This window comes from Ursus arctos, unplaced genomic scaffold (assembly GCF_023065955.2).
Source record: "Ursus arctos isolate Adak ecotype North America unplaced genomic scaffold, UrsArc2.0 scaffold_25, whole genome shotgun sequence".
Lineage (NCBI taxonomy): Eukaryota > Metazoa > Chordata > Mammalia > Carnivora > Ursidae > Ursus > Ursus arctos.
This window is the reverse complement of record NW_026622930.1, coordinates 2,437,924-2,461,273: the sequence shown is the minus strand read 5'-3', so window position 1 is coordinate 2,461,273 and position 23,350 is coordinate 2,437,924. Positions and strand designations below refer to the sequence as shown.

Below are 23,350 nucleotides of genomic sequence, written 5' to 3'. Positions count from 1 at the left end.
ACATATTACAGTTAACTAATATGTGAAATTAGATGCATCTTGAAAGCAACAGAAAAGTTTTTTAGTTTGTGTTTTGTAGTTGACTTGTATAGAGCCATGGTCAAATCCTGTGTGGACACTGGTAAAATTAGAAATGTAGTTTTCACTTAAGTTTTAAAGCACATCAAACTTTGTAAACCTGGATTATTTGCCAAAGTACCAGAGGCCCCAGGGCTTTGCCAATTATTTAACAGCACCTGGTGTGTGTGCAGCATGTACTTATTATTAATGTGAACAAGCCTCCAGAATGCCTTATCTCTGTGGTGTTCTTGTTTAGTCAGCTGTAGGTTATATGAGACTATGATTAACCTGTTCAAGTTTGAGTATGAGTCCACTTTGTGTATGATGCTGTGCTAGGTGCGGTAGAGGATATACCTAGGAACCATATTGCACCTGCCCTTTAGGACTTCTCCGTCCCTGCAGAACAAAGCACCCTGAGGTGGAGAAACTAGTCTAATAAACTCTCAAACTGGAACAAGCACCAGTATCACTGAGGGCTTCTTAAAGTTCTGATTGTTGGGCCCTACCCCTGACTTTGATTCTACGGTTAGCATTTCTTTTCTTTTCTTTTTTTTTTTTTTTAAGATTTTATTTATTTATTTGACAGAGAGGCAGCAAGAGAGGGAACACAAGAAAGGGGAGTGGGAGAGGGAGAAGCAGACTTCCCGCTGAGCAGGGAGCCCAATGCGGGGCTTGATCCCAGAATGCTGGGATCATGACCTGAGCCGAAGACAGATGCTTAACGACTGAGTCACGCAGGCGCCCCTACAGTTAGCATTTCTAACAATTTCCTAGGTGATGTTAATGTGGCAGGTCCAGAAACCACATTTTAATCACTGCATTTGTTTTCAGTGAAAGCTTGCCAACTAAACTCTATTCCTTTAGATTGTATTGTGACTATAGAAGAGAGATTTCTGATCAAAGTTTTCAAGTTCCATGCGTTTTTAAAGTTGGTTCTTTGTAAAAAGGTGCGGTTATGGAGTATAAAAATAGTTACTATTTGTTGGTCACTTACTGTATATCAGGCAACAGTACTAAGTACTTTATATAGTATTTCATTTAAAATATATAGTATGATTTCATTCAGTATGCCTTTTAACTTCCAAGTACAACTATCTATTGAGTAAAGCCTTTTTAAAAAAGTTGCTCTCTGCGAATAAAAATTCTTTATGTCAAAGTGTTTTGAGAAAAGATCTTATAGACTTCAATTTGAGGGTTATTTTTGTTTCTTCTGTATGTAAATTAGGTGAAAGTGGAGATTTGCAATGAGTAGAATATAGGTCACTTTGGTTATTTATGTAGTACATGATTATTTACATTGTAATTACTTCTAAGAATAGATTTATACACAGTTTAATGTCAATTAATGTTACCTGTTATCTTTAATTTCAAGGAGGGTTGTTCTGGATTCTAAGTAAGATACAGCCAAATTTTATCTGTGGAATTTCTTTTCAACCTGGAAGTCAGGGAATACAGCCCTTTCTGATCACCACTGGGAGGACTAAAGCAGAAAATGCTTGTCTCAGTGTGTGTGTGTGGGGGGGGGGGGCAGTGGCTATGTGGAGGGGGCTGGGAGAAGGGGGGGAAGAAAAGAAAACTTTTGTCTCACTTCCATTTTATTTCATTTTTATATATTTTTAAATATATTTTAAAAGATCTTATTATTTATTTGAGATAGAGAGTGTGTGCAAGTATGGGGAGGAGCAGAGGGACAGGGACAAGCAGACTCTGTGCTGATTGTGGAGCCCAATGCAGAGCTTGATCCCACAACCCTGAGATCATGACCTGAGCCCAAACCAAGAGTCGGACACTCAACTGACTGAGCCACCCAGGCACCCTGATACTTTTTTTTTTCCTTTCTTTTTTTAAGTACACTCTACCCCCAACATGGGGCTTGAACTCACAACCCTGGGATCAAGAGTTGCATGCTCTACTGGCTGAGCCAGCCAGGCACCCCATCTCCCCTTCACTTTAAACTTTAAAGTTAAACCTGAAGGAGAGAACAAATCTCTTCCCTGGGAATATCCCAGCTTTAATGTTGTCTTATACAAGAATTTAAAGAATGTGCTTGGAGTTGGTCTGCAAGTAGTAATAAGGAGTTTGTGCTGACCCATATGCACCTGCATGTACAGTAATTGGGAGGGCGGAAGTTCGCAATGGAAGCAAGGATTATTTTTTTGGGAGTCTAACTTTTTCTTCCAGGTAGAGTTTTTCAGGACTGCATTTTAGCCACCTGAGCTATTCAGCCATGGTTAGTCTTACGTAACCCTATGTGGACTAGATAAGGCATTGTGTAAGTGGGTTACATGGAATCTTGGTGTTCAGAGTTGAAACTTGAACAGAGCAGGAGGTGTTTTGTTTGTATTTGTTGCTAATAGATGGTTGCATTTAGGTGGATGTTCAATATTGGGGAGTTTGTATTATGGACATTTTACATGAAAATGTGTATTGGTAGAATTAGTATAAAATTTGAATAAGCTGAGCCCAAAGGTTTTTATTCTAGAATTTTAGATAGCCCCATTCTTTATGCAGTAAGTACCTTTATGACTTCATTGACTACAATAGCAGATTCTAGCATGAGAATCATGGAGAGGAGTCCACCTAGAACCATTCCCTAACTCAGCCTTCTGCTCTGAGAATTGCCATTCTTTATCCAGAAGAATAATTTAAACCAGGGCAATCAGCTTTTGTTGTTGAAGGCATTTGAGGTGTTTTTGATGGCATTGTGTTCATATACTATCTCCGTCTTTTCTTGTCTTCCCTCCCTTGCTAGCCCTTGCCTATTCTTAGGCCCTCCTTGGTACCCATAAGCATGTATTAGCTCTGTTAGTGGAATGGACTAAACGAGCTTGTTTTCTTCTCTCAAAAGAAGGTTGCCATCTAGACGTTAAAGATATTTAATGATAAAGAACCTTCCACATACCATGGTAATGTATTCCAGGTTTGTTTGTTTGTTTCATTTCTATTAACATAGTTCAGGTTCTTTTTTTTTTTTTAATCTTTTAAGACTTTATTTATTTATTTGAGAGAGAGTAAGAGCACCAGCATGGGGGTTGGGAGCAGATGGACAAGCAGACTCCCCGCTGAGCAGGGAGCCCGAAGCAGGGCTTGATCCCAGGACCCTGAGATCATGACCTGAGCCAAAGGCAGACGCTTAACTAACTGAGCCGCTGAGGCACACCGGTTCAGGTTCTTAATATTTATTTCCTGCTTATCGTATAATGGTTCTTATTATTGCTGTGGAACAACTGTGGAACTCCACAACTTAGTAGTATGAAACAACAGTCATTTTATTATGCTCACAGGTTGTGTGTAAGGAATTCAGACAGGGATGGCTTATCTCTGTTTTTCTATGTGGGACTTCAGTTTGGAGGATCTCAAAAGGCTAGGGGGATTTGAACAGCTGAGCTGGGAGATCCACATCCTAGATTGCTTCTTTACTCAAGTATCTAGCACCTTGGCAGAAGGGTGGGCTCAGCTGGGACTCTTGGCAAGAGTGTCTACAAGGGCTTCTCCAACACGGAGGCCTCCATGTGATCAGACTTCTGAGGTTGTTCAGCGTTTCGAAAAGATAGAAGCTGCCCATCTTTTATGACCTAGCCTCAGAAGGCACACAGTATCACTTTTGTCATTTTCTCTTGGCTAAATGTGTCACAGCCACCCAGATTCAACAGAAGGAACATGGACCTTACCTTGTAATGGGAAGTGTGTCAAAAACATCTGTTTCATGTTTTCAAACCACTGTAATAATAACTCTTTGGGTTTATAATCGGATCTAACATTTTATGGTGTTACCTTGGACAAGTTATTTAACTTCTTTGTGCCCCAGTTACCTCATCTATAAAATATGATTGGTAATAGTGATGACCTCACAGGGCCGTTACAAGGATAAGGCCTTCTGTGCTCTGGGCTCCCTTTCCTCTTTGTCGTCATCTCCTACCTCTCCGCACCTGCTACACCCATAGACCCAGGAGTCTTCTTGCTGTTCTGGGAACACACCAGGAACACTCCAACCTGAGGGCCTTGGCATTGCCCTTCTCTTTGAACACCGTTCTTCCAGATATCCTCATGGCTGACTTTCTCACCTCTTTATACGTATCACCTCAGTGGTTTAATCACCAACGACTTTCCCAGTCACCCCAACCCTGATCTTGTTTTTCTTTTCTCCATTGCAGTTGTTATTTCCTACATACCATATTATTTATGTATTTCTTATGTAGACTGTGTTTTGTCGGTTTCCTTTAGTATATGGAAAGCCCCACAGGGACAGGAATTTTTTGTTTGTTTGTTTAGGATTGTAACAAATACTTAGAACATGCTTGCCATTTATTACAGGTAATCAACAAAATATTGGTTGAAATAGTGATTAAATGAGACAATATGGGTAAAGCATTTGAAACAGTGCTTGATAACGTAAGTAACAGATAAATGTTAGTCATCTTTAATGTTGATGGTCTTTTTACTGGTCTTCTCATCTCTGTCCTTGTGTCCTCAGCCTCTCCCCTCTGTAGTTATTCCACTGAAAGCATCTCCTCTTTTCCCTTTTAAAGCCTAAGACAGCTTTCTTTTTTTTTTCTTTTTTTAAGATTTTATTTATTTATTTGACAGAGAGAGACAGCAAGAAAGGGAACACAAGCAAGGGGAGTGTGAGAGGGAGAAGCAGGCTTCCCACCGAGCAGGGAACCCGGTGCTGGGCTAGATCCCAGGACCCTGAGATCATGACCTGAGCCGAAGGCAGACACTTAACGACTGAGCTACCCAGGCGCCCCTAAGACAGCTTTCTTAGAACTTGATGAATAGCATCTGGGCTTGGAAGTGGAGAGAAAGATGTGAGTGAAAGATTGGTTGAGGGAATGATTATGTAGACATGTCTACATGTGGTAGAGTGGACAAGATGTGGAGCAAAAAAAAGGAACAACAACAACAAAGCATACGAGACGTTGGGATTTGGAATTACATACTTGGAATTGAAACTAGCCTTCGAATATAAGTAAGTTAATCATGACCAAGTTAATTCACTTATCTGTACCTCAAAAATATTTTATTTCACTTTTTTATATTGAGATGTAATTGACATTTAAAACATCAGTTTAGGGGCGCCTGGGTGGCTCAGTCGTTAAGCGTCTGCCTTCGGCTCAGGGCGTGATCCCGGCGTTCTGGGATCGAGCCCCACATCAGGCTCTTTCGCTGGGAGCCTGCTTCTTCCTCTCCCACTCCCCCTGCCTGTGTTCCCTCTCTCTCTGGCTCTCTCTCTCTCTCTGTCAAATAAATAAATAAATAAATCTTAAAAAAAAAATAAAGTAAAACATCAGTTTATTAGTTTCAGGTATACAACATAGTGATTCAATATTTGTATTGCGAAATGACCACCACAGTGAGTATAGTTAATTAATGGTTAACATCCATCACCACGTATAGTTACAACTTTTTTCTTGTGATGAGAATTTTAAAATCTGTTCTCTTAGCAACTTCCAAATATACAATACAGTATTATTATCTAAAGTCACCATGTTGTACATTTTACTTTTTTTTTTTTTTTTTTTACCACAACCAAATAACACCATCTACTCCGGATTGTTGTGATTGAAGAAAATAACACCAATAACATGCTTGGCCCAGTCCACACCACATCATGGACATTCTATAGATTTTTTTTTTTTTAAAGATTTTATTTATTTATTTGACAGAGATAGAGACAGCCAGCGAGAGAGGGAACACAAGCAGGGAGAGTGGGAGAGGAAGAAGCAGGCTCATAGCGGAAGAGCCTGACTTGGGGCTCGATCCCATCACGCCGGGATCACGCCCTGAGCCAGAGGCAGACGCCCAACCGCTGTGCCACCCAGGCGCCCCGGACATTCTATAGATGTTAATTCCCTCTTGAAATAGTTTTTGTAGTATTATTCTAAAAAACTGGATAATCTGAAGTCTTTGGTTTCGTATTCAAAGTTCTTGATACACCTTTCTAGCTTTGTTATTTCTCACTGCTCAACTGTGTAACCTTAATACCCAGCCAGACAATTCTGCTTGGTTGTTTGTTTACCCAGAGATCTCACACCAGCTGGTTGCCAGGTCCTGTGTTCTGAGACTGCAGAGGGACCTCACAGTCTAGTACTTTAGTGTAGGAATTAACTAAGCTAAGGGTTGGGGAGAGAAAGGGGAGCAAGGCAGAAAGGACAGCCTAGTCAGGAGCATAAAGGTAAATTGCCAGCCATCATGATGTCAAGGAACTAAAGCCTTTTTTTTTTCTTCCCCTCCAGTGTCAGTGCCACGTGAAATGAGAGAGTTGTATGAGATGAAAGTGGTTAGACATGCAGGTTAGGGGGGATAGTTCCCCATCCCCCAAGTTTTCTTAGCTTTTCCTGTGCTAGTGCCTGGCTTGAAATAACTTTCATCTTCCATTAGAACTCTACTGTTTACCTTTCAAAGACTATTTCTTCACCTCTAGGGTACCTTTTTTCTTGCACTCACATCCTCTGAGTGCTAAATGCTGCATTATCCTACACAGTAGCTATCAGCCAAATGTGGCTAGCCTGGATTAGGATGTTCTGTAAGTACAAAATATATACCAAATTTCAAAGACAGTATGAAAAAAAAAAGAACATACAGTCTTAATCTTTTTATATTATGTGTTGAAATGTTTGGGAATATGGTTAAATTAAAAAATATTTAAATTATCTTAACCAGTTACTGTGTTCTTCTAATGTTTCTACTAGAAAATTGAAAATTAAATATGTAGCTCACGTTCTGTGTACCCGATGGCACTTAGAATACCTACTCTCCGATTTTCTCAGTGGGGCTGGAATCGCCCCTTGTTTTAGTTACTGTGCCCCATGTTAGCTCTTCAGCTAGGTTAAGAGTGCCTGAAAGATTTGGCAGCATACTTTATTTCATCACTTTGTAGTGCCAGGCACTTAGTAGTTGCTTAGCCTGTAGTTAACTGGTCAAAAGCTACTGAGTGAAAGTTTTCTTTAGCCACAATTTATTTGTGCCTTATAATCCTCCTGAGGATTAGACGGGTAAATTATTTTTCAGTCTATTTCATTATTATGATAGTTCACCTGTTTTACCAATAATAATATTTTATTAAAAGTGAAACCAATTTCACTGAATTTATGGATATGAACAGTAATAGTTTTCCATTTCTGTTCATATTCTTAGACACTTTTTTTGTAAACTCAGCTGTAAAAAGTCACATTATATTTGGTCAGTGTGAACTCCTTCTCTTGTTTTATTTATTCTTCTTAATTCCTATATGTCATTTCCCATATGCTTCCAAGAGTGACTGTTCTTTGTTTAATATTGTAATGTGTGTATATGTATGTGCTCCTACAAAGTGTACATTTGGCATTTCATGTAAATATTGCGTATGTCTCATCTATGCGTCTAATCTTTTCTGACCACTGCTTAGCACTCTATAGTATGCATCTGTCCACCATACTTGACCTATCTGCTCACCAGGGTTAGACATTCCACCTCCTGCGGCTACAAAAATGCGACAATGAGTATCTTCATGCGTGTCCGTTATCTGTTACGGAGCTGTGTAAGAATTTTTGGGGGATACGTACCTAGGAGTGGACTTGCTCTGTCCCAGAAAATACAGATAGGCCAGGAGTTGCCCTTCTGGATGACTACATCAGTCCACGCTCCTGCCAGTAGTGGAGTGTCCCTGATTCCTGCCATCATTTAGCATTATCCAGTTTTAATTTTTTGTAAGCCTATTAAGTGTAATGTGATATCTCATTGTCAACTTGTATTTCTCTATGATTTTTATTAGCTCTATATATTCCTTTGCTTTTGGAGTGTTCTGTAATTGCTCTTTTTCCTCTGTCCATTTTTCTCTTGGGTTGTTGTCTTTTTCTTGTTGATTCTTAGGTATTCCTTCGTTTTTCTAGATGTTACTCCAATGTAGATTTTATTTTTTATTTTTTAAGGATTTTATTTATTTATTTATTTATTTATTTATTTATTTATTTATGAGAGAGGCAGAGTGAGCATGAGCAGGGGGAGGGGCAGAGGTAGAGGGAGAAGCAGACTCCCCACTGAGCAGAGAAGCCTGACATGGGGGCCTGATTCCAGGACCCTGAGATCCTGACCTGAGCCAAAGGCAGATGCTTACCCACTGAGCCACCCAAGTGCCCCTTCTGTCATCTTTCTATAATGCCCTTCATTGAACAAATCCATAATTTTGGTGTAACCAACATAAACTTTTGCCTTGTGTTTGTGCTTTTGTATGAGTACCGCGCGGTAACCGATTGCGCCACTGGAGCTCCGTGTTTGTGCTTTTGATCTGAAGTTTTACTTAAATACCTGGATCACAAGGATATTCTCTTATTTCATTTGTTAACCTCTTATCGTTTTACCTTTCACGTGTAGATTTTTAATCCGTCTAGACGAAGCCTGCCTTTGCATATGGTCTCAGTAGGGATCTAGTTTTATTTTTCTTCATAGGCTTATGTGTGAACCGGTTTCCCACTGCTGTCTGTCTACTCAGCAGTCTCTCCTTTCCCTGCTGGTTTATAGGGCCCCTTTGATTGTATCTTATATTCCCACATACTTATATCTTTTAGCTTTGTACTCTGGTGCATAGGGCTGTTTGTCTGTTGTGCCCATACCCCACAGGTTTTCTGTTCTTTTTAATGACTGTGGCTTCATAGTCTATCTTAATCTGTGTATCTATTTATATATCTTCTCTATTCAACTTTTTATTTTGAAATATTTTTTTTTAAGATTTTATTTACTTATTTGACACAGAGAGAGACAGCCAGCGAGAGAGGGAACACAAGCAGGGGGAGTGGGAGAGGAAGAAGCGGGCTCCCAGTGGAGGAGCCTGATGTGGGGCTTGATCCCAGAACGCCGGGATCACGCCCTGAGCCGAAGGCAGATGCTTAATGACTGAGCCACCCAGGCGCCCCACTGAGCCACCCAGGCGCCCCTATTTTGAAATAATTTTACACTTAAATAAAAATTGCCAGGGTGGTATAGAGTTCATGTATGCCTTTCACCCATCTTCCCCTAATGTTAACACTACGTAACCATGGTTTAGTTACAAAAGCCAGAAAATTGATATTGGTCTGATACTGTTAATGATGGTGATTATAGAACTTACTTGAATTTCACCAGTTTTTCTTTAGGGTTCTTTTTCTTTTCTAGGATCCAGTCAAAGATCCCACATTGCATGTAGTTATTGTGTCTCCTTAGTCTTCACTGTTTGTAAGGGTTCCTCTGTCTTTGTCTTTTATGCTCTTGACAGTTTTTTTTTTTTTTTTTTGAGAGAAAGCACGTACACGCATGCCAGTCGGGGAAGGGGCAGAGGGAGAGGGAGAGACTCCCAAGCAAACTCCCCACTGAGTGCAGATCCTGCTGTGGGGCTCAGTCTCAGGACTCTGAGATCACAGCCTGAGCTGAAATCACCAGTCGGTCGCTTAACCAACTGAAGCCACCCAGGCAGCCCTGCACTTGACAGTTTTGATGAGTACTGGTCAGTTACTTTGTGGAATGTCTCTCAATTTAAGTTTGTCTGATGTTTTCTCAAAATTAGATTAAGGTTATATATTTTTGGCAAGAATGCCCAGAAAAGATGTCGTGTCTCCCTCAGTGCAATGCTATTAGAGGGTACATGACAGAAACACGTTTTGTTATGCTTATGTTAATTAACCTTGATCACTTTTTGTTTCTGAGCTTTTTTTTTTTAAACTCTTTTGTCAAGACTGACGTGGCAATTATTCGTCCATGTAAACTTCAGAGTAAGATTAAAATTACACAAAAACTTTAAGTTCATTCAGAAACTACTAACTGGAAATTTTAATTGAGATTGCATTGAACCTGTAGATCAATTTGGATAGAATTTGTAGTATCTATCCAAGGGCATGGAATTTCCATTTATTTGGGTATCTTTATGTCTTTTATTAAAAATTTAAAGCTTTCTCCAGAGAGCTTGTATATATTCTCGATTAAGGTAGTTTCTACCTGTTTTATACTTTTTATTGTTATTATGAATGGTAATTTTTTTTGTTAAATGTTGCGGCAGGTTACTACAGATGTAGAGAAATGTTGTTACAGGTTGATCTTGTACCTTACCAAACTGTCATGAGTTCTAGTGGTATTTCTGAATCTCGGTTTGTAGGTAGATCATGTCATCTACAGGCAGTGACAGTTTTATCTCCTTCCTTCTGATTCTCACATCTTACAACTTTTTTCTTTCCTTAAAAGTATTGACCATGACCTTTAGTATTATGTTAAATAATAATAGTGATAATAGGCAGCTTTCTCTTGTTTCTGATTTTAAAGTTTCTCCACTTAGTGTAATATTTGCTGAAGGGTTTTGATCCATGATTTTTTTTTAAAGATTTTATTTATTTGAAAGAGAGAGAGATTGAGAGAACGAGTGGGAAAAGGGGCAGAGGGAGAAGCAGGCCTCTGAGCAGACTCCCTGCGGAGCAGGGAGCCTGATTCAGGACTTGATTCCAGGACCCTTGAATCATGACCTGAGCCGAAGGCAGACACTTAACTGACTGAGCGACCCAGGCGCCCTGGTCCATGATTTTTTTTTTTTTTTTTAAGATTTTATTTATTTATGTGACAGAGAGACAGCCAGCGACAGAGGGAACACAGCAGGGGAGAGGGAGAGGAAAAAGCAGGCTCCCAGCCGGGGAGCCCGATGTGGGACTCGATCCCGGAACGCCAGGATCACGCCCTGAGCCGAAGGCAGACGCTTAACGACTGCGCTACCCAGGTGCCCCCCTGGTCCATGATTTTTATCAAATTAAGGAAGTTCATTTCTGTTTCTTGTTTGCTAAAAGTTTTTAAAATTACAAACTGCTTAATCTTATCAAATATTTTTTCTGTAGTGAATGAAATAATCACCCCACTGCTTTGAAAAGTGAAATTTGATTTTATGAGTATCTCTAAAGTACTTGGGGGGGACAGCCTTTTATTGTCACAATTTAGCTTTGTAGACTTTTTTACATTTGAAAAACCTGCCTTGTGTTAGGGAGGTGGCTTGTTTTTTTAAGGATTGGAAAGGATGTGTGGGCACATGTCTTGTGTTTTACAAAAGGGACCAAGCTCTGTTCAGGAAGAGTTGAAACATCGTGTAAAGTTGGTTTTAAACTTTTTTTTTTTTTTTAAGATTTTATGTACTTATTTGACAGAGATAGAGACAGCCAGCGAGAGAGGGAACACAAGCAGGGGGAGTGGGAGAGGAAGAAGCAGGCTCCCAGCAGAGGAGCCTGATGTGGGGCTCGATCCCAGAACACCAGGATCACGCCCTGAGCTGAAGGCAGATGCTTAATGACTGAGCCACCCAGGCGCCCCATGAGCCACCCAGGCACCCCGGTTTTAAACTTTTAAACCTGTTTTTTTCCCCCAGTTTTATTGAGAAGTAATTGACATACATCGCTGTGTAAGTTTAAGGCGTACAGCAGGATGGTTTGATTTATGTACATTGTGAAATGACTATCACAGTATATTCAGCTAACATCCATCTTCTCATATAAATACAAGAAAAAGAAAAGAAAGAAGAAATTAATGAAGGGGAAAAATTTCTCCTTGTGATGAGAATTCTTAGGATTTGTACTTTTAATGACTTCCCTATATATCATATAACAGTGTTAGCAATAGTAACCATGTTGTACATTACATCTCTTATTTACTGTATAACTGGAAGTTTGTACCTTTTGACCATCTTCCTCCAATTCTCCCTTCCCCTACCCATTACTTCTGGTAACCATAAGTATGATCTCTTTTTCTGTGAGTTTGGAATTTGTTTTCTTGTTTTTGTTTTTTTGTTTTGTTTTGCTTTTGGATTTCACATGTGAGACTGTAGAACATTTGTCTTTGTCTTATTTCCCTTAGCATAATGCCTTTGAGATCTATCCATGTTGTTGCAAATGGTAGTATTCCCTTGTTTTTTATGGTTGAATAATATTCCACTGCATATATATACCACAACTACTTTATCCATTCGTCCAGTGATGGGCACTTAATTTGTTTCCATGTCTTGGCTGTTGTACATAAGCTTCTATGAACATGGGGATGCAGATATCTTTTTGAGGAAGTGTTTTTGTTGCCTTTAGATATAGACCCAGAAGTAGAACTGCTGCATCATGTGGTGGTTCTCTTTTCAATTTTTTGAGAATTGTCCATGCTGTGTTCCATAGTGGCTGTACCAGTTTACATCCCACCAGTGCACAAGGGTTTCCTTTTCTTCTTCTTCTTCTTCTTTTTTTTTTTTTAAAGATTTTATTTATTTATGTGACAGAGAGACAGCCAGCGAGAGAGGGAACACAGCAGGGGAGAGGGAGAGGAAGAAGCAGGCTCCCAGCCGAGGAGCCCGATGTGGGACTCGAACCCGGAACGCCAGGATCACGCCCTGAGCCGAAGGCAGACGCTTAACGACTATGCTACCCAGGCGCCCCTCCTTTTCTTCTATATCCATGCCAGCATTTGTCTTTTTTTTTTTTAAAGATATTAAGTTGGCAAATATTTTCTGATTCCATAGGTTATCTTTTCACTTTATTGATGGTTTCTTTTGCTATGCAGAAGCTTTTTAGTTTGATGTAGTCCCACTTGCTTTTTTTTTTATTTTGTTGCTTGTGCCTTAGGTGTCATATCCAAAAAATCATTACTGAGACCCATGTCCAGGAGCTTTATTCCTGTGTTTTCTTCTGGGAGTTTCATGGTTTCAGGTCTTATATTTAAGTTTTTAATCCATTTCAAGTTAATTTTTGTGAGTAGTATAAGATATATGGGTCCAGTTTCTTTCTTTTACATATCAGTACCCAGTTAATCCCAGCATCATTTATTGAAGAGGCTGTCTTTTCTCCATTGAGTGTTCTTGGTTGCCTTGTCAACTATTAGTTGACTGGATATGCTTGGATTTACTTCTGGGCTCTCAGTTATGTTCTTCTGGTCTATTTGCTTTTATGCCATTATCATGATAACTGTTTATTATCATAATGTATCTGTATAGTATAGCTTGAAATCAGCAGTTGTGATACATCCTGCTCTTTTCTTTCTCAACATGTCTTTGGCTTTTTGAGGTCTTTTGTGGTTCCATATAAGTTTTAGGAGTGTTTTTTTCTACTTCTGTAAAAATGTCATTGGAATCTTGATGTAGATTGCATTGAATCTATAGATGGCTATTAGTAGTATTGACATTTTAACAGTATTAATTCTTCCAACCCATGAGCACAGGATATTTGTGTTGTCTTCAATTTCTTTTCAGTATAGAGACCTTTCACCTCCTTACTTTATTCCTAAGTATTTTATCTTTTTGATGTTATTGTAAGTGGGATCGATTTCTTTCTTTTCAGAAATCTCATTGTTAGTGGGGACACCTGGGTGGCTCAGTTGGTTAAGTGGCCAACTCTTGATTTTGGTTTAGTTCGTGATTTCAGGGTCATTAGATCGAGCCCCACGTTGGGCTCCATGCTCAGCACAGAGTCTGCTTGAGATTCTCTCTCTCCCTCTGCCCCTCCCCTGCTGTGATTTCTAAATAAATAAATAAATAAATAAATAAAATTTAAAAATCTCATTGTTAGGAATGCCTGGGTGGCTCAGTTGGTTACGTGTCTGCCTTTGGCTGGGGTTATGATCCCAGGGTCCTGGAATTGAGTCCCAGTTTGGGCTCCTTGCTCAGCAGGAAGCCTGCTTCTCCCCCTCCTTATGCTCTCTCTCTCTCTCTGAGAAATAAATAAATAAAAATATTTGAAAATAAAAATAAAAATCTCATTGTTAGTATATAGAAACACTACTGATTTTTTAATTTAATTTTGTGTCTTGCAACTTCACTGAATTCATTGAATAGATCTAACGGTTTTTTGGTTGAGTCTTTAGGGTTTTCTATATATAAAATCATGTTTGTTTGTTTTTTTCCTTCAAGATTTTATTTTTGAAGGAATCTCTCCACCCAACATGGGGCTTGAATTTATATTTACTCCTGAGATTAAGAGCCATGTGCTCTACCGACTTAGCCAGCCAGGCACCCCTGTAAAATCATGTCTTTTGCAAATAGAGAGAATTTTACTTCATTTCCAATTCTGATACCTTTTATTTTTTTTCTTGCCTGATTGTTCCCACTAGGACTTCTGTACTATGTTGACTAGGAGTGGTGAGAGTGGGCACTCTTGTCTTGTTCCTCAGATTAAAGGAAAAGCTTTTATCCTTTCACCATCGATTATGATGTTAGTTGTGGGCCTCACATGTATGACCTTTTTATGTCAAGATATGTTCTTTCAGTGCCTAATTTGTTAAGATTTGTCACCATGAATGGATGTTGACTTTAAGTCAAGGATTTTGTTGGATGCTTTTTATGTGTGTATCAAGATGATTGTGTGATTATTTTCTTTTATTATTAGTGTGATGTATCACATTGATTGATATGCTGAACTGTCCTTACATCGCAGGGATACATTCCTCTTTATCATGGTAAATGATCCTTTCATTTTGTTGCTGAATTCAGTGTGCTAGTATTGAGAATGGAGAATTTTTGCATTGTTATTCTTCAGGGATATTGGCCTGTTGTTTTCTTTCCTAGTAGTGTCCTTTTCTGTTTAAACCTGATTTAAGTCAGTTTCTTAAGTTTCAGGTTGGTGCTTTGCCAGATAGATACAAGGACAAGCCTGGAACCATATTTATTATGGTAAAAAAAAATTAAAAATAAAAAAATTTTGGTGTGTGTCTAAGGTATATTCTCATTTGTATCTTTTGGTTATGTGATTTATTTTCAATGGCTCTTATGTATTGACATATTTTTTTTTAAGAAAAACTAATATGTATAACATAAAATGGAATGCACTCCCTATTCATTTTTCTTGTTGCTTCTTACATTAGTGTTGATATAGCCCTGTAACAGTTAGTAGTACTTTGGCTGAAAGTAACAAACCCTAACATAATGGCTTAACCAAATAGGGGTTTGCTTTTCTCACAAAAGAAATCTAGTTAGCTTCTAGCTTTGATTCAGTAGTACAATAATATTGGAGCTCGTGCTTTGTTTTGTTTTTTAAGATTTTATTTATTTATTTGACAGAGAGCAGGAGAACACAGGCAGGGGCAGCGGCAGAGGGAGAGGGAGAAGCAGGCTCCCCGCTGAGCAGGGAGCCCACTGTGGGGCTCGATCCCAGGACCCTGAGATCATGACCCGAGCCGAAGGCAGTCGCCCAACCAACTGAGCCACTCAGGCTCCCCTGGAGCTGGTGGTTTTTATTTTATTTTATTTTATTTTATTTTATTTTATTTATTTATTTTTTTAAAAGATTTTATTTATTTATTCGACAGAGATAGAGACAGCCAGTGAGAGAGAGAACACAAGCAGGGGGAGTGGGAGAGGAAGAAGCAGGCTCATAGGGGAAGAGCCTAATGTGGGGCTCGATCCCATAACGCCGGGATCACGCCCTGAGCCGAAGGCAGACGCTTAACCGCTGTGCCACCCAGGCGCCCCTGGAGCTGGTGGTTTTTAAAAATAGTTTTGTCTTTTCTTTCATGTTTGAGACCTTATGGCTGCAGGATAACTTCTACGTCTTCAGTTATGGTTGTACTGAGGCACAAGAAAGGAGGAAGGGACTGTACTAGTGTATCTGTTCCCCTTTATGAGAAACAAAAAGTTTTCCCAGAATCCTCCCCGCCCCCAGTGGCTTTCATTAATGAGAACTGGCCAGTACCAAGCCATATGCTATGTCTGGCTGCAGCGAAATTTGAGAAAATAAGTATTTAGCTGGCCTTGTTGCCTCACCAAACAGACATCCAGGTTCTCTTGGTAATGAAGAAGGGAGAATTCAATGTTGAGTAGGTAGCTATAGCATTTGCTCCATTCTCTAGTATATTACCTGGAAAATTAAATGTTTTGCATTAGAGTTTTTAATTTGAAAATGGACGCTTTATGAATTTGTTAATAATTTCCTGTCCTTGGCTTGCTTCTGATTATTTTCAGTAGCAGTGTACATACTCTAATTTTCATGGTGGCTGAAGTGGTATAAGCTCAAATCCATGAGAGAGAAGTTTCAGGACTCCTTTAATCTTTAAGAATTAAATTTAACAGCTTTGAATACCTGTTACATGCTTAGTGCTGCCACACAATGTTGTAATGTGAATAATGAAGAAGTCTATAACATTTTCTTTTTTTTGTCCTCGGGTTGTTTACTGGCTGGCTCCATATTACAGAGGGGGGGGAAAGCCTATGCATGAAATAATTGGCTAACAGTCCAAGAATTCAGAATTATTTGTCAAAATGGTTAGTATCCACATTGAGTGCCATAAGATTAGAAACTTTTTTTTCTTTAGGGCCATTGATAGAAGCATGGGAAGAATAAAATGAAGGCCAAGTAGAAGCACTACTCACTGTTACAGGGCCATATCAAATTAATGTAAGAAGCAGTAAGAAAAATGAATGAGGAATGCATTCCGTTTTATGTTGTACATATTAGTTCTTAAAAAATGTGTCCATGTATAAGAGCCGTCAAATTCATTTATTATATAACAAGAAGACACAAGTGAGAATATACCTTAGACACACATACACCCCCAAAAAGTTATCTTTAATTTTTTTAACATAATAAATATGATTCCAGGTTTACCTTTGTATCTACCTGGTAAAGCACCAACCTGAAATTTGAAAAGCCTACTTAAGAAATCAGTTTTAGGGGCGCCTGGGTGGCACAACGGTTGGGCGTCTGCCTTCGGCTCAGGGCGTGATCCCAGCGTTACGGGATCGAGCCCCACATCAGGCTCCTCCGCTGGGAGCCTGCTTCTTCCTCTCCCACTCCCCCTGCTTGTGTTCCCTCTCTCGCTGGCTGTCTCTATCTCTGTTAAATAAATAAATAAAATCTTAAAAAAAAAAAAAAAAGAAAGAAATCAGTTTTAACTGGAAAAGGATACTACTAGAAAACTCTATGCCAATATTCCTATGAATAAATTGCTTCTGTTTTGAGAGGGTTTTTTGTTGTTGTTGTTAAACACATTAGAATTTTTTTTTTAAGATTTTATTTTTAAAGGGTGCCTGGGTGGCTCAGTTTGGTTAAGTGTCTGCCTTCAGCTTAGGTCGTGATCCCAGAGTCCAGGATGGAGCCCCACATCAGGCTTCCTGATCAGCAGGGAGTATGCTTCTCCCTCTGCCCCTCCCCAGCTCTTGCTCTCTTGCTCTCTCTCTCAAATAAATAAATAATATCTTTTTTTTAAAAAGATTTTGGGGTGCCTGGGTGACTCAGTTGGTTAAGCATCTGCCTTTGGCTCAGGTCATGACCTCAGGGTCCTGGGATCAAGCCCAGCGTCTCTGCTCGGCAGAGAGCCCACTTCTCTCTCTCCCTCTGCTGCTCCCCCTGCTTGTGCTCTCTGTCTCTCAGATGAATAAAAAAAATCTTAAAAAAAAAAAGATTTTATTTTAAAGTAATCTCTACACCCAACATGGCGTTTGAACTCACAACCCCAAGATCAGGAGTCTCATGCTGTACCAACTGAACTAGCCAGGCACCTTATGTTAAGGAAACATCAAACTAATATACTAAGTTTAACTCTATTGTAATTTAACAAACATCATTTATTTCAGTCTGTTGTATGAGTTTATAGTCTAATGGGGGAAATAGTTTCTTTTTGCTTAGTGTTATGGTTGTTTATTTGCATGAGTGTATATTAGCTTAGGTTGAGTTATACTGTGATAACAAACACAACCAAAATCCTAGCGGTTTAACACAGTAAAAACCTTTGTTTACACAGTTTGCCTGAGGGCTTATTAGCTCGGTTAAGATTGATCTCCCTGTCCAGGCCAGTTTGGTCCTGTGGCCTTCTGTCTGGGCAGTGCTCAGGATTCAGGAGAGCAGAAAATGGTAGGAGTCAAGGACTGGAAGTTAAATGCTTCCGCATGGGAATAACATGTCACTTTCACTTGTATGCCATTGGCTAAATTTAGGCAAATGGCTGTGCCAACTCAAGTGAGGGAGGAGGGTGTGAGTTCTCTTTGTAATCAGTGGACTCCTCCACAAGCTTAGAAGCAAAAGAGCCAATATGGTTGTAGTAGTGTTGTCTACAACAAAGTAGCATAATATAGATAGATACAAAGTACCTGCAGAACCCAAAGGAAAAGAAAAAAAAATCTGATGAGATGCAGGATCAAGGAAGGCTGCATTCATAAAGATGGTGACAAATGATCCAAACATAAAGGAATGAGTAGGGTTTTCTTAGGTTTGAAGAGAAGAAAGGGCACTCAAACTAAGGGACCAGGACCATGCTAGAGAATAGTGGATGATATAGCCTGAAAGGAGGAATGGATTAGATCAGAAGGCCTGGAATTCATTTCCCATTCATTCAGCAATGATGTTTTGCACAGCTACTCAGTGCCAATCACTGCTCCCAGGTTCTGGGAATATCTGATAATGAACAAAACAGACAAAAATCTTTGTCCTGCTGAAGGTTACATCTAGTGGCTTCTTAGGAGTTTCCCTTATTGTAAGTAGGTTGGGAAATAAGAGTAAGCAAAGGTATAAACTTTGGATGCCTGTGCCTCTTAAGATTTTTTTAATACTCCTGTTTTGCGTGCAATAGAAGACCGTTGATTTGCACATAAGTTAATATTTTGTCAGTTTAACTGTGCCTCACTGTAGAAAACTTAATGCATGAAAAGCTGAATTTATAAAACATGTAAATTAGAAAATATGTTTACATTACAGAGGCTTTTTTAACCTAAATTTTGAATAGGAGTATGATTTTTTAAAAAAAGATTTTATTAATTTATTCATGAGAGACAGAGAGGCAGAGGCAGAGGGAGAAGCAGGCTCCCTGCGGAGCAGGGAACCCAATGCGGGACTTGATCCCAGGACCCTGGGATCCAGGCCCCTCTATAGTATGATTTTAATGACTGTATTTTCATTGTGTAAATAGTAAAACCACTTGACACATAGCTCATGGGGACAGGGCCTGGCACATACATATACATATATAAAATCTGGGGTGCCTGGGTGGCTCAGGCGGCTGCCTTTGGTTCAGGTCATGATTCCTGGGACCGAGCCGGAGTCGGGCTCCCTGCTCAGTGGGGAGTCTCCTTCTCCTTCTGCCCCCCCCCATTTGTGTGTGCTCTCTGTTTCTCTCTCTCAAATAAATAAATACTTCTTAAAAATTAAAAAAAATCTACCATGTCATCACTCAGTAAATACTTGAATGAATGAATAGAAGAAAAGTTCTATTTGGAAGATAGAAAAGAGAAATTTCCTGTAATCTAAGCACCTGAACACTGCAGTGATAGTATTGTGTTATCATGTTATAGTCATTCTGATATTTATTAAGTCCCTGTTGTGTGCCAACTCTACTGTTCTAAGTTCTAAGGAATAATAAATTACTGTACCTGTCTTCTTGAAACTTAAATCTAATTTGGAAATAAACATGTAACAAACATGATCACCGAAATTCTTTTTTTTTTTTTTTTAAGATTTATTTATTAATTTGAGCGAGAGAAAATGCATGCGTGGGTTCGCAGGCTGGAGGGGTTGGGAACAGAGGGAGAGAATCTTCAAGCAGACTCGCTGCTGAGCATGGAGCCTGATGTGGGGCTAGATCCCACAACCCATGAGGTTATGACCTGAGCTGAAACCAAGAGTTGGATGCTTAATGGACTGACCCACCCAGGCACCCCACCAAAATCCTTTTAAAACCATACTCCATCTGATGTACAAAATTTGCATTACAGCAGCACATATTTTGTTTATAACAAGTGTGCCTGTTCTGTGTGAAGCCTTCCTCTCATAACTTAGTTGCTGTTTTAGTTTTTTTTCTTTGATAAACAGATCCTCATTTATAAATAGCTATTTCTCCAAAGTTTTTTTTTTTTTAAGATTTTATTTATTTATTTGACAGAGAGAGACAGCCAGCAAGAGAGGGAACACAGCAGGGGGAGTGGGAGAGGAAGAAGCAGGCTCCCAGTGGAGCAGGGAGCCCGATGCGGGGCTCGATCCCAGCACCCTGGGATCAGGACCTGAGCTGAAGGCAGACGCTTAACGACTGAGCCACCCAGGCGCCCCTCTCCAAAGTTCTTATTTGGAAATTAGAATCCTTTTTGATATAGGAACAGTATTACAAATTGCTTACATTTGTAGCTGGTTCATAAAAGCCTAATTTACTTAAGATATACCTTTACAATAAAAACATAAAAATTGTTTGCATGCAGTATTACGTGATAATTAAATAAAACAGAAGTAAACCTATCCTAAAACCTGGAACATGAGGGAGAAATATTTTTTTTTTTGAGGGAGAAATATTTAATTAGAGAATATGAAAAAGTAGATGGAGTTTAACAGGAAAATTCTGAAAAAAGATATCTTTGAAGACTTCAGAAGCTAATCGCACAAATTCTTAAGCTTTCACTTTAGAACACTTGTTTTTCCTTTTTGCTTGATATGTATATTACAACGTAGTTTCTTAAATTTATCAGCTAGATCCAGGCTTGTTTTGATCTATAGGTAATAACACAGCAAGAGAAAGAAGGGACATTTTCCTGGATAAAAAGAAAAAAGGGGCACCTGGGTGGCACAGCGGTTAAGCGTCTGCCTTCGGCTCAGGGCGTGATCCCGGCATTATGGGATCGAGCCCCACATCAGGCTCCTCTGCTATGAGCCTGCTTCTTCCTCTCCCACTCCCCCTGCTTGTGTTCCCTCTCTCGCTGGCTGTCTCTGTATCTGTCAAATAAATAAATAAAATCTTAAAAAAAAAAAGAAAAGAAAAGAGAAAAGAATGAATGAGATTTCAAGTGTATGTATGAGTGCTGGGAGAGAGAGCAGTGCCCTGAACGGCAGGCAGTGGGCCATAGCATCCTTTGAGCATGTGTGGGGCAAAAGGAAGCATGAGGCAGCTGGATGCTTACACATATAGAATTGTACACATTGGGTGTTTGTAATTCTAGTACCTTTCTGTTTAATATGGTTAGAGGTATATATGATTTGTTTTGCTTTTATGGAGTATACTGAGTACTTTATTCATCAACTAACATTTATCAAGGACCACATAGTCTGGATGGTTTTTTTTTAAGTTTTTATTTTAATTCCATTTAACATACAGTGTGATATTAGTTTAAGGTGTATGATACAGTGATTCAACAATTCCATACATGACCCGGTGCTCATTGAGACAGGCATGCTCCTTAATCCCTATCACCTATTTCCCCCATTCCCTCACCCCACCCCCACCCCGGTAATCATCAGTTCTCTGTAGTTAAGAGTCTGTTTCTTGGTTTGTCTCACTTTCTCTCTTTTATCCCCCCTTTACTCATCTGTTGTTTCTTAAATTCCACATATGAGTGAAATCATGTGATATTTGTCTTGCTCTGTCTGACTGACTAACTTTGCTTTGCATTTATACAGTCTAAATCCATCCATGTTGTTGCAAATGGCAAGATTTCATTCTTTTTTATGACTGAATAATATTCCATTGTGTGTATATCTCCATTTATTTATTTAAGAGAGAGAGAATACACGGGGTGGGGGGCAGAGGGAGAGGGAGAAGCAGACTCCCTGCTGAGCAGGGAGCCCGACATGGGGCTCAATCCCAGGGCCCTGAGATCATGACCTGAGCCAAAGGCAGATACTTAACCGACTGAGCCACCCAGGCGCCCCTGTATCTCCTTTATCCTTTCATTAATCAATGGACATTTGGGCTGTTTCCACATTTTGGTTATTGTAAATAATGCTGCAGTAAAATATGGATGCATGTATCCCTATGAATTAGTGTTCTTGTATTTTGAGTATAAATACCCAGTAGTGTGATTGCTGGATCTTAGGGTAGTTCTATTTTTAACTTTTTGAGGAAACTCCATACTGTTTTCCAGAGTGGCTGCACCAGTTTGCATTCCCATTAATAGTCAAAAGTTCACGAGGGGGGCGCCTGGGTGGCGCAGCGGTTAAGCGTCTGCCTTCGGCTCAGGGCGTGATCCCGGCGTTGTGGGATCGAGCCCCACATCAGGCTCCTCTGCTGTGAGCCTGCTTCTTCCTCTCCCACTCCCCCTGCTTGTGTTCCCTCTCTCACTGGCTGTCTCTATCTCTGTCAAATAAATAAATAAAATCTTAAAAAAAAAAAAAAAGTTCACGAGGGTTCCCTTTTATGTCCTCGCCAACGCCTGTTGTTTCCTGTGTTGTCGATTTTAGCCTTCTGACAGGTATGAGGTGATATATCACATTGTAGTTTTAATTTGCATTTCACTGATGAGGAGTGACAATGATCTTCTTTTCATGTGTCTTTTGGCCATCTTTATGTCTTTGGAGAAATGTTTGTTGTCTTCACATGTTAAACATTGGATTACTTGGTTTGGGGGGTTGAGTTTGATAAATTCTTTATATTTTGGATACTAACCCTTTATCAGATATATCATTTGCAAATATCTTTTCCCATTCCATAGGCTGCCTTTTAGTTCTGTTGACTGTTATCTTTGCTGTGCGGAAGCTTTTTATTTTAAGGTAGTCCCAGTTGTTTATTTTTGCTTTTGTTTCCCGTGCCTCAGGGGACCTAACCAGAAAAAAGTTCCTACAGCCTCTGTGAGACAAGTTACTGCCTGTGCTCTCTAATCTAGCTGCTTCTTGAAACACATTATTTTGAATTACTGTTAGCAGTGTGGTGTAGAAAATTAGGAATCCAGATTCTCTTTGGATCTCTCACTAAATAGTGATGTGGCTGTGAATAAATCACAAAAGTATCCTCCTCTGGCGAAGGATCATATGTGCAGGTGCACTTAATACCTTATGGACAAGTTACATTCTTTATGACTATAAAAGGCAGTCTTGTTACTCCTATTTTATGTTGCAGCCACATACAGAAAATATCTCATTTCCTTCTGAACACCCACTTCAACCCTTGATATTTTTCTTCTTAGCGTTTGCTTGTTTTCCTCATAAATTTAGATCATGTGGGCAAATTCCTTTAAAGTGCTAGATGCATTAAGATAAAAATTAAAGCAGTAATGTTTTGTTTCTTCAACTAGGGGTTCTTAAAATTTGGCAAGTACCATGTGTCCTGTCATTTCCTTATTTTTGTGTATGTTATATTGTAGCACACGTCACATGGAGATGGGCGGCAAGAAGTTACCTCTCGCACTGGGCGCTCTGGAGCTCGGTGTAGAAACTCTATAGCTTCCTGTGCTGATGAACAACCTCACATCGGAAACTACAGACTGTTGAAAACAATCGGCAAGGGGAATTTTGCAAAAGTGAAATTGGCAAGACACATCCTTACAGGCAGAGAGGTAAATATTAAGCCTAATTTTCTGTTATGACACTTGCTTTGTTTAGTTCCATGTGAGAGAAGGAGGAAGATACTGTATATATTTGAGTTAATTTCTAAGCTCACT

At 39.5% G+C, this 23,350-nt stretch overlaps 1 protein-coding gene across 8 annotated transcripts in view; it reads left to right on the top strand.

Moving 5' to 3' along the window:
• MARK3 (microtubule affinity regulating kinase 3) overlaps positions 1-23,350 on the top strand; it is a 112,245-nt gene that overhangs the window by 5,178 nt on the left and 83,717 nt on the right. For all 8 annotated transcript variants that reach the window (XM_048219924.2, XM_026515235.4, XM_026515237.4 and 5 more), the window contains exon 2: positions 23,054-23,245. In XM_048219924.2, the coding sequence (XP_048075881.1) occupies positions 23,054-23,245 (192 nt within the window). The remainder of the gene's footprint in view (positions 1-23,053; positions 23,246-23,350) is intronic.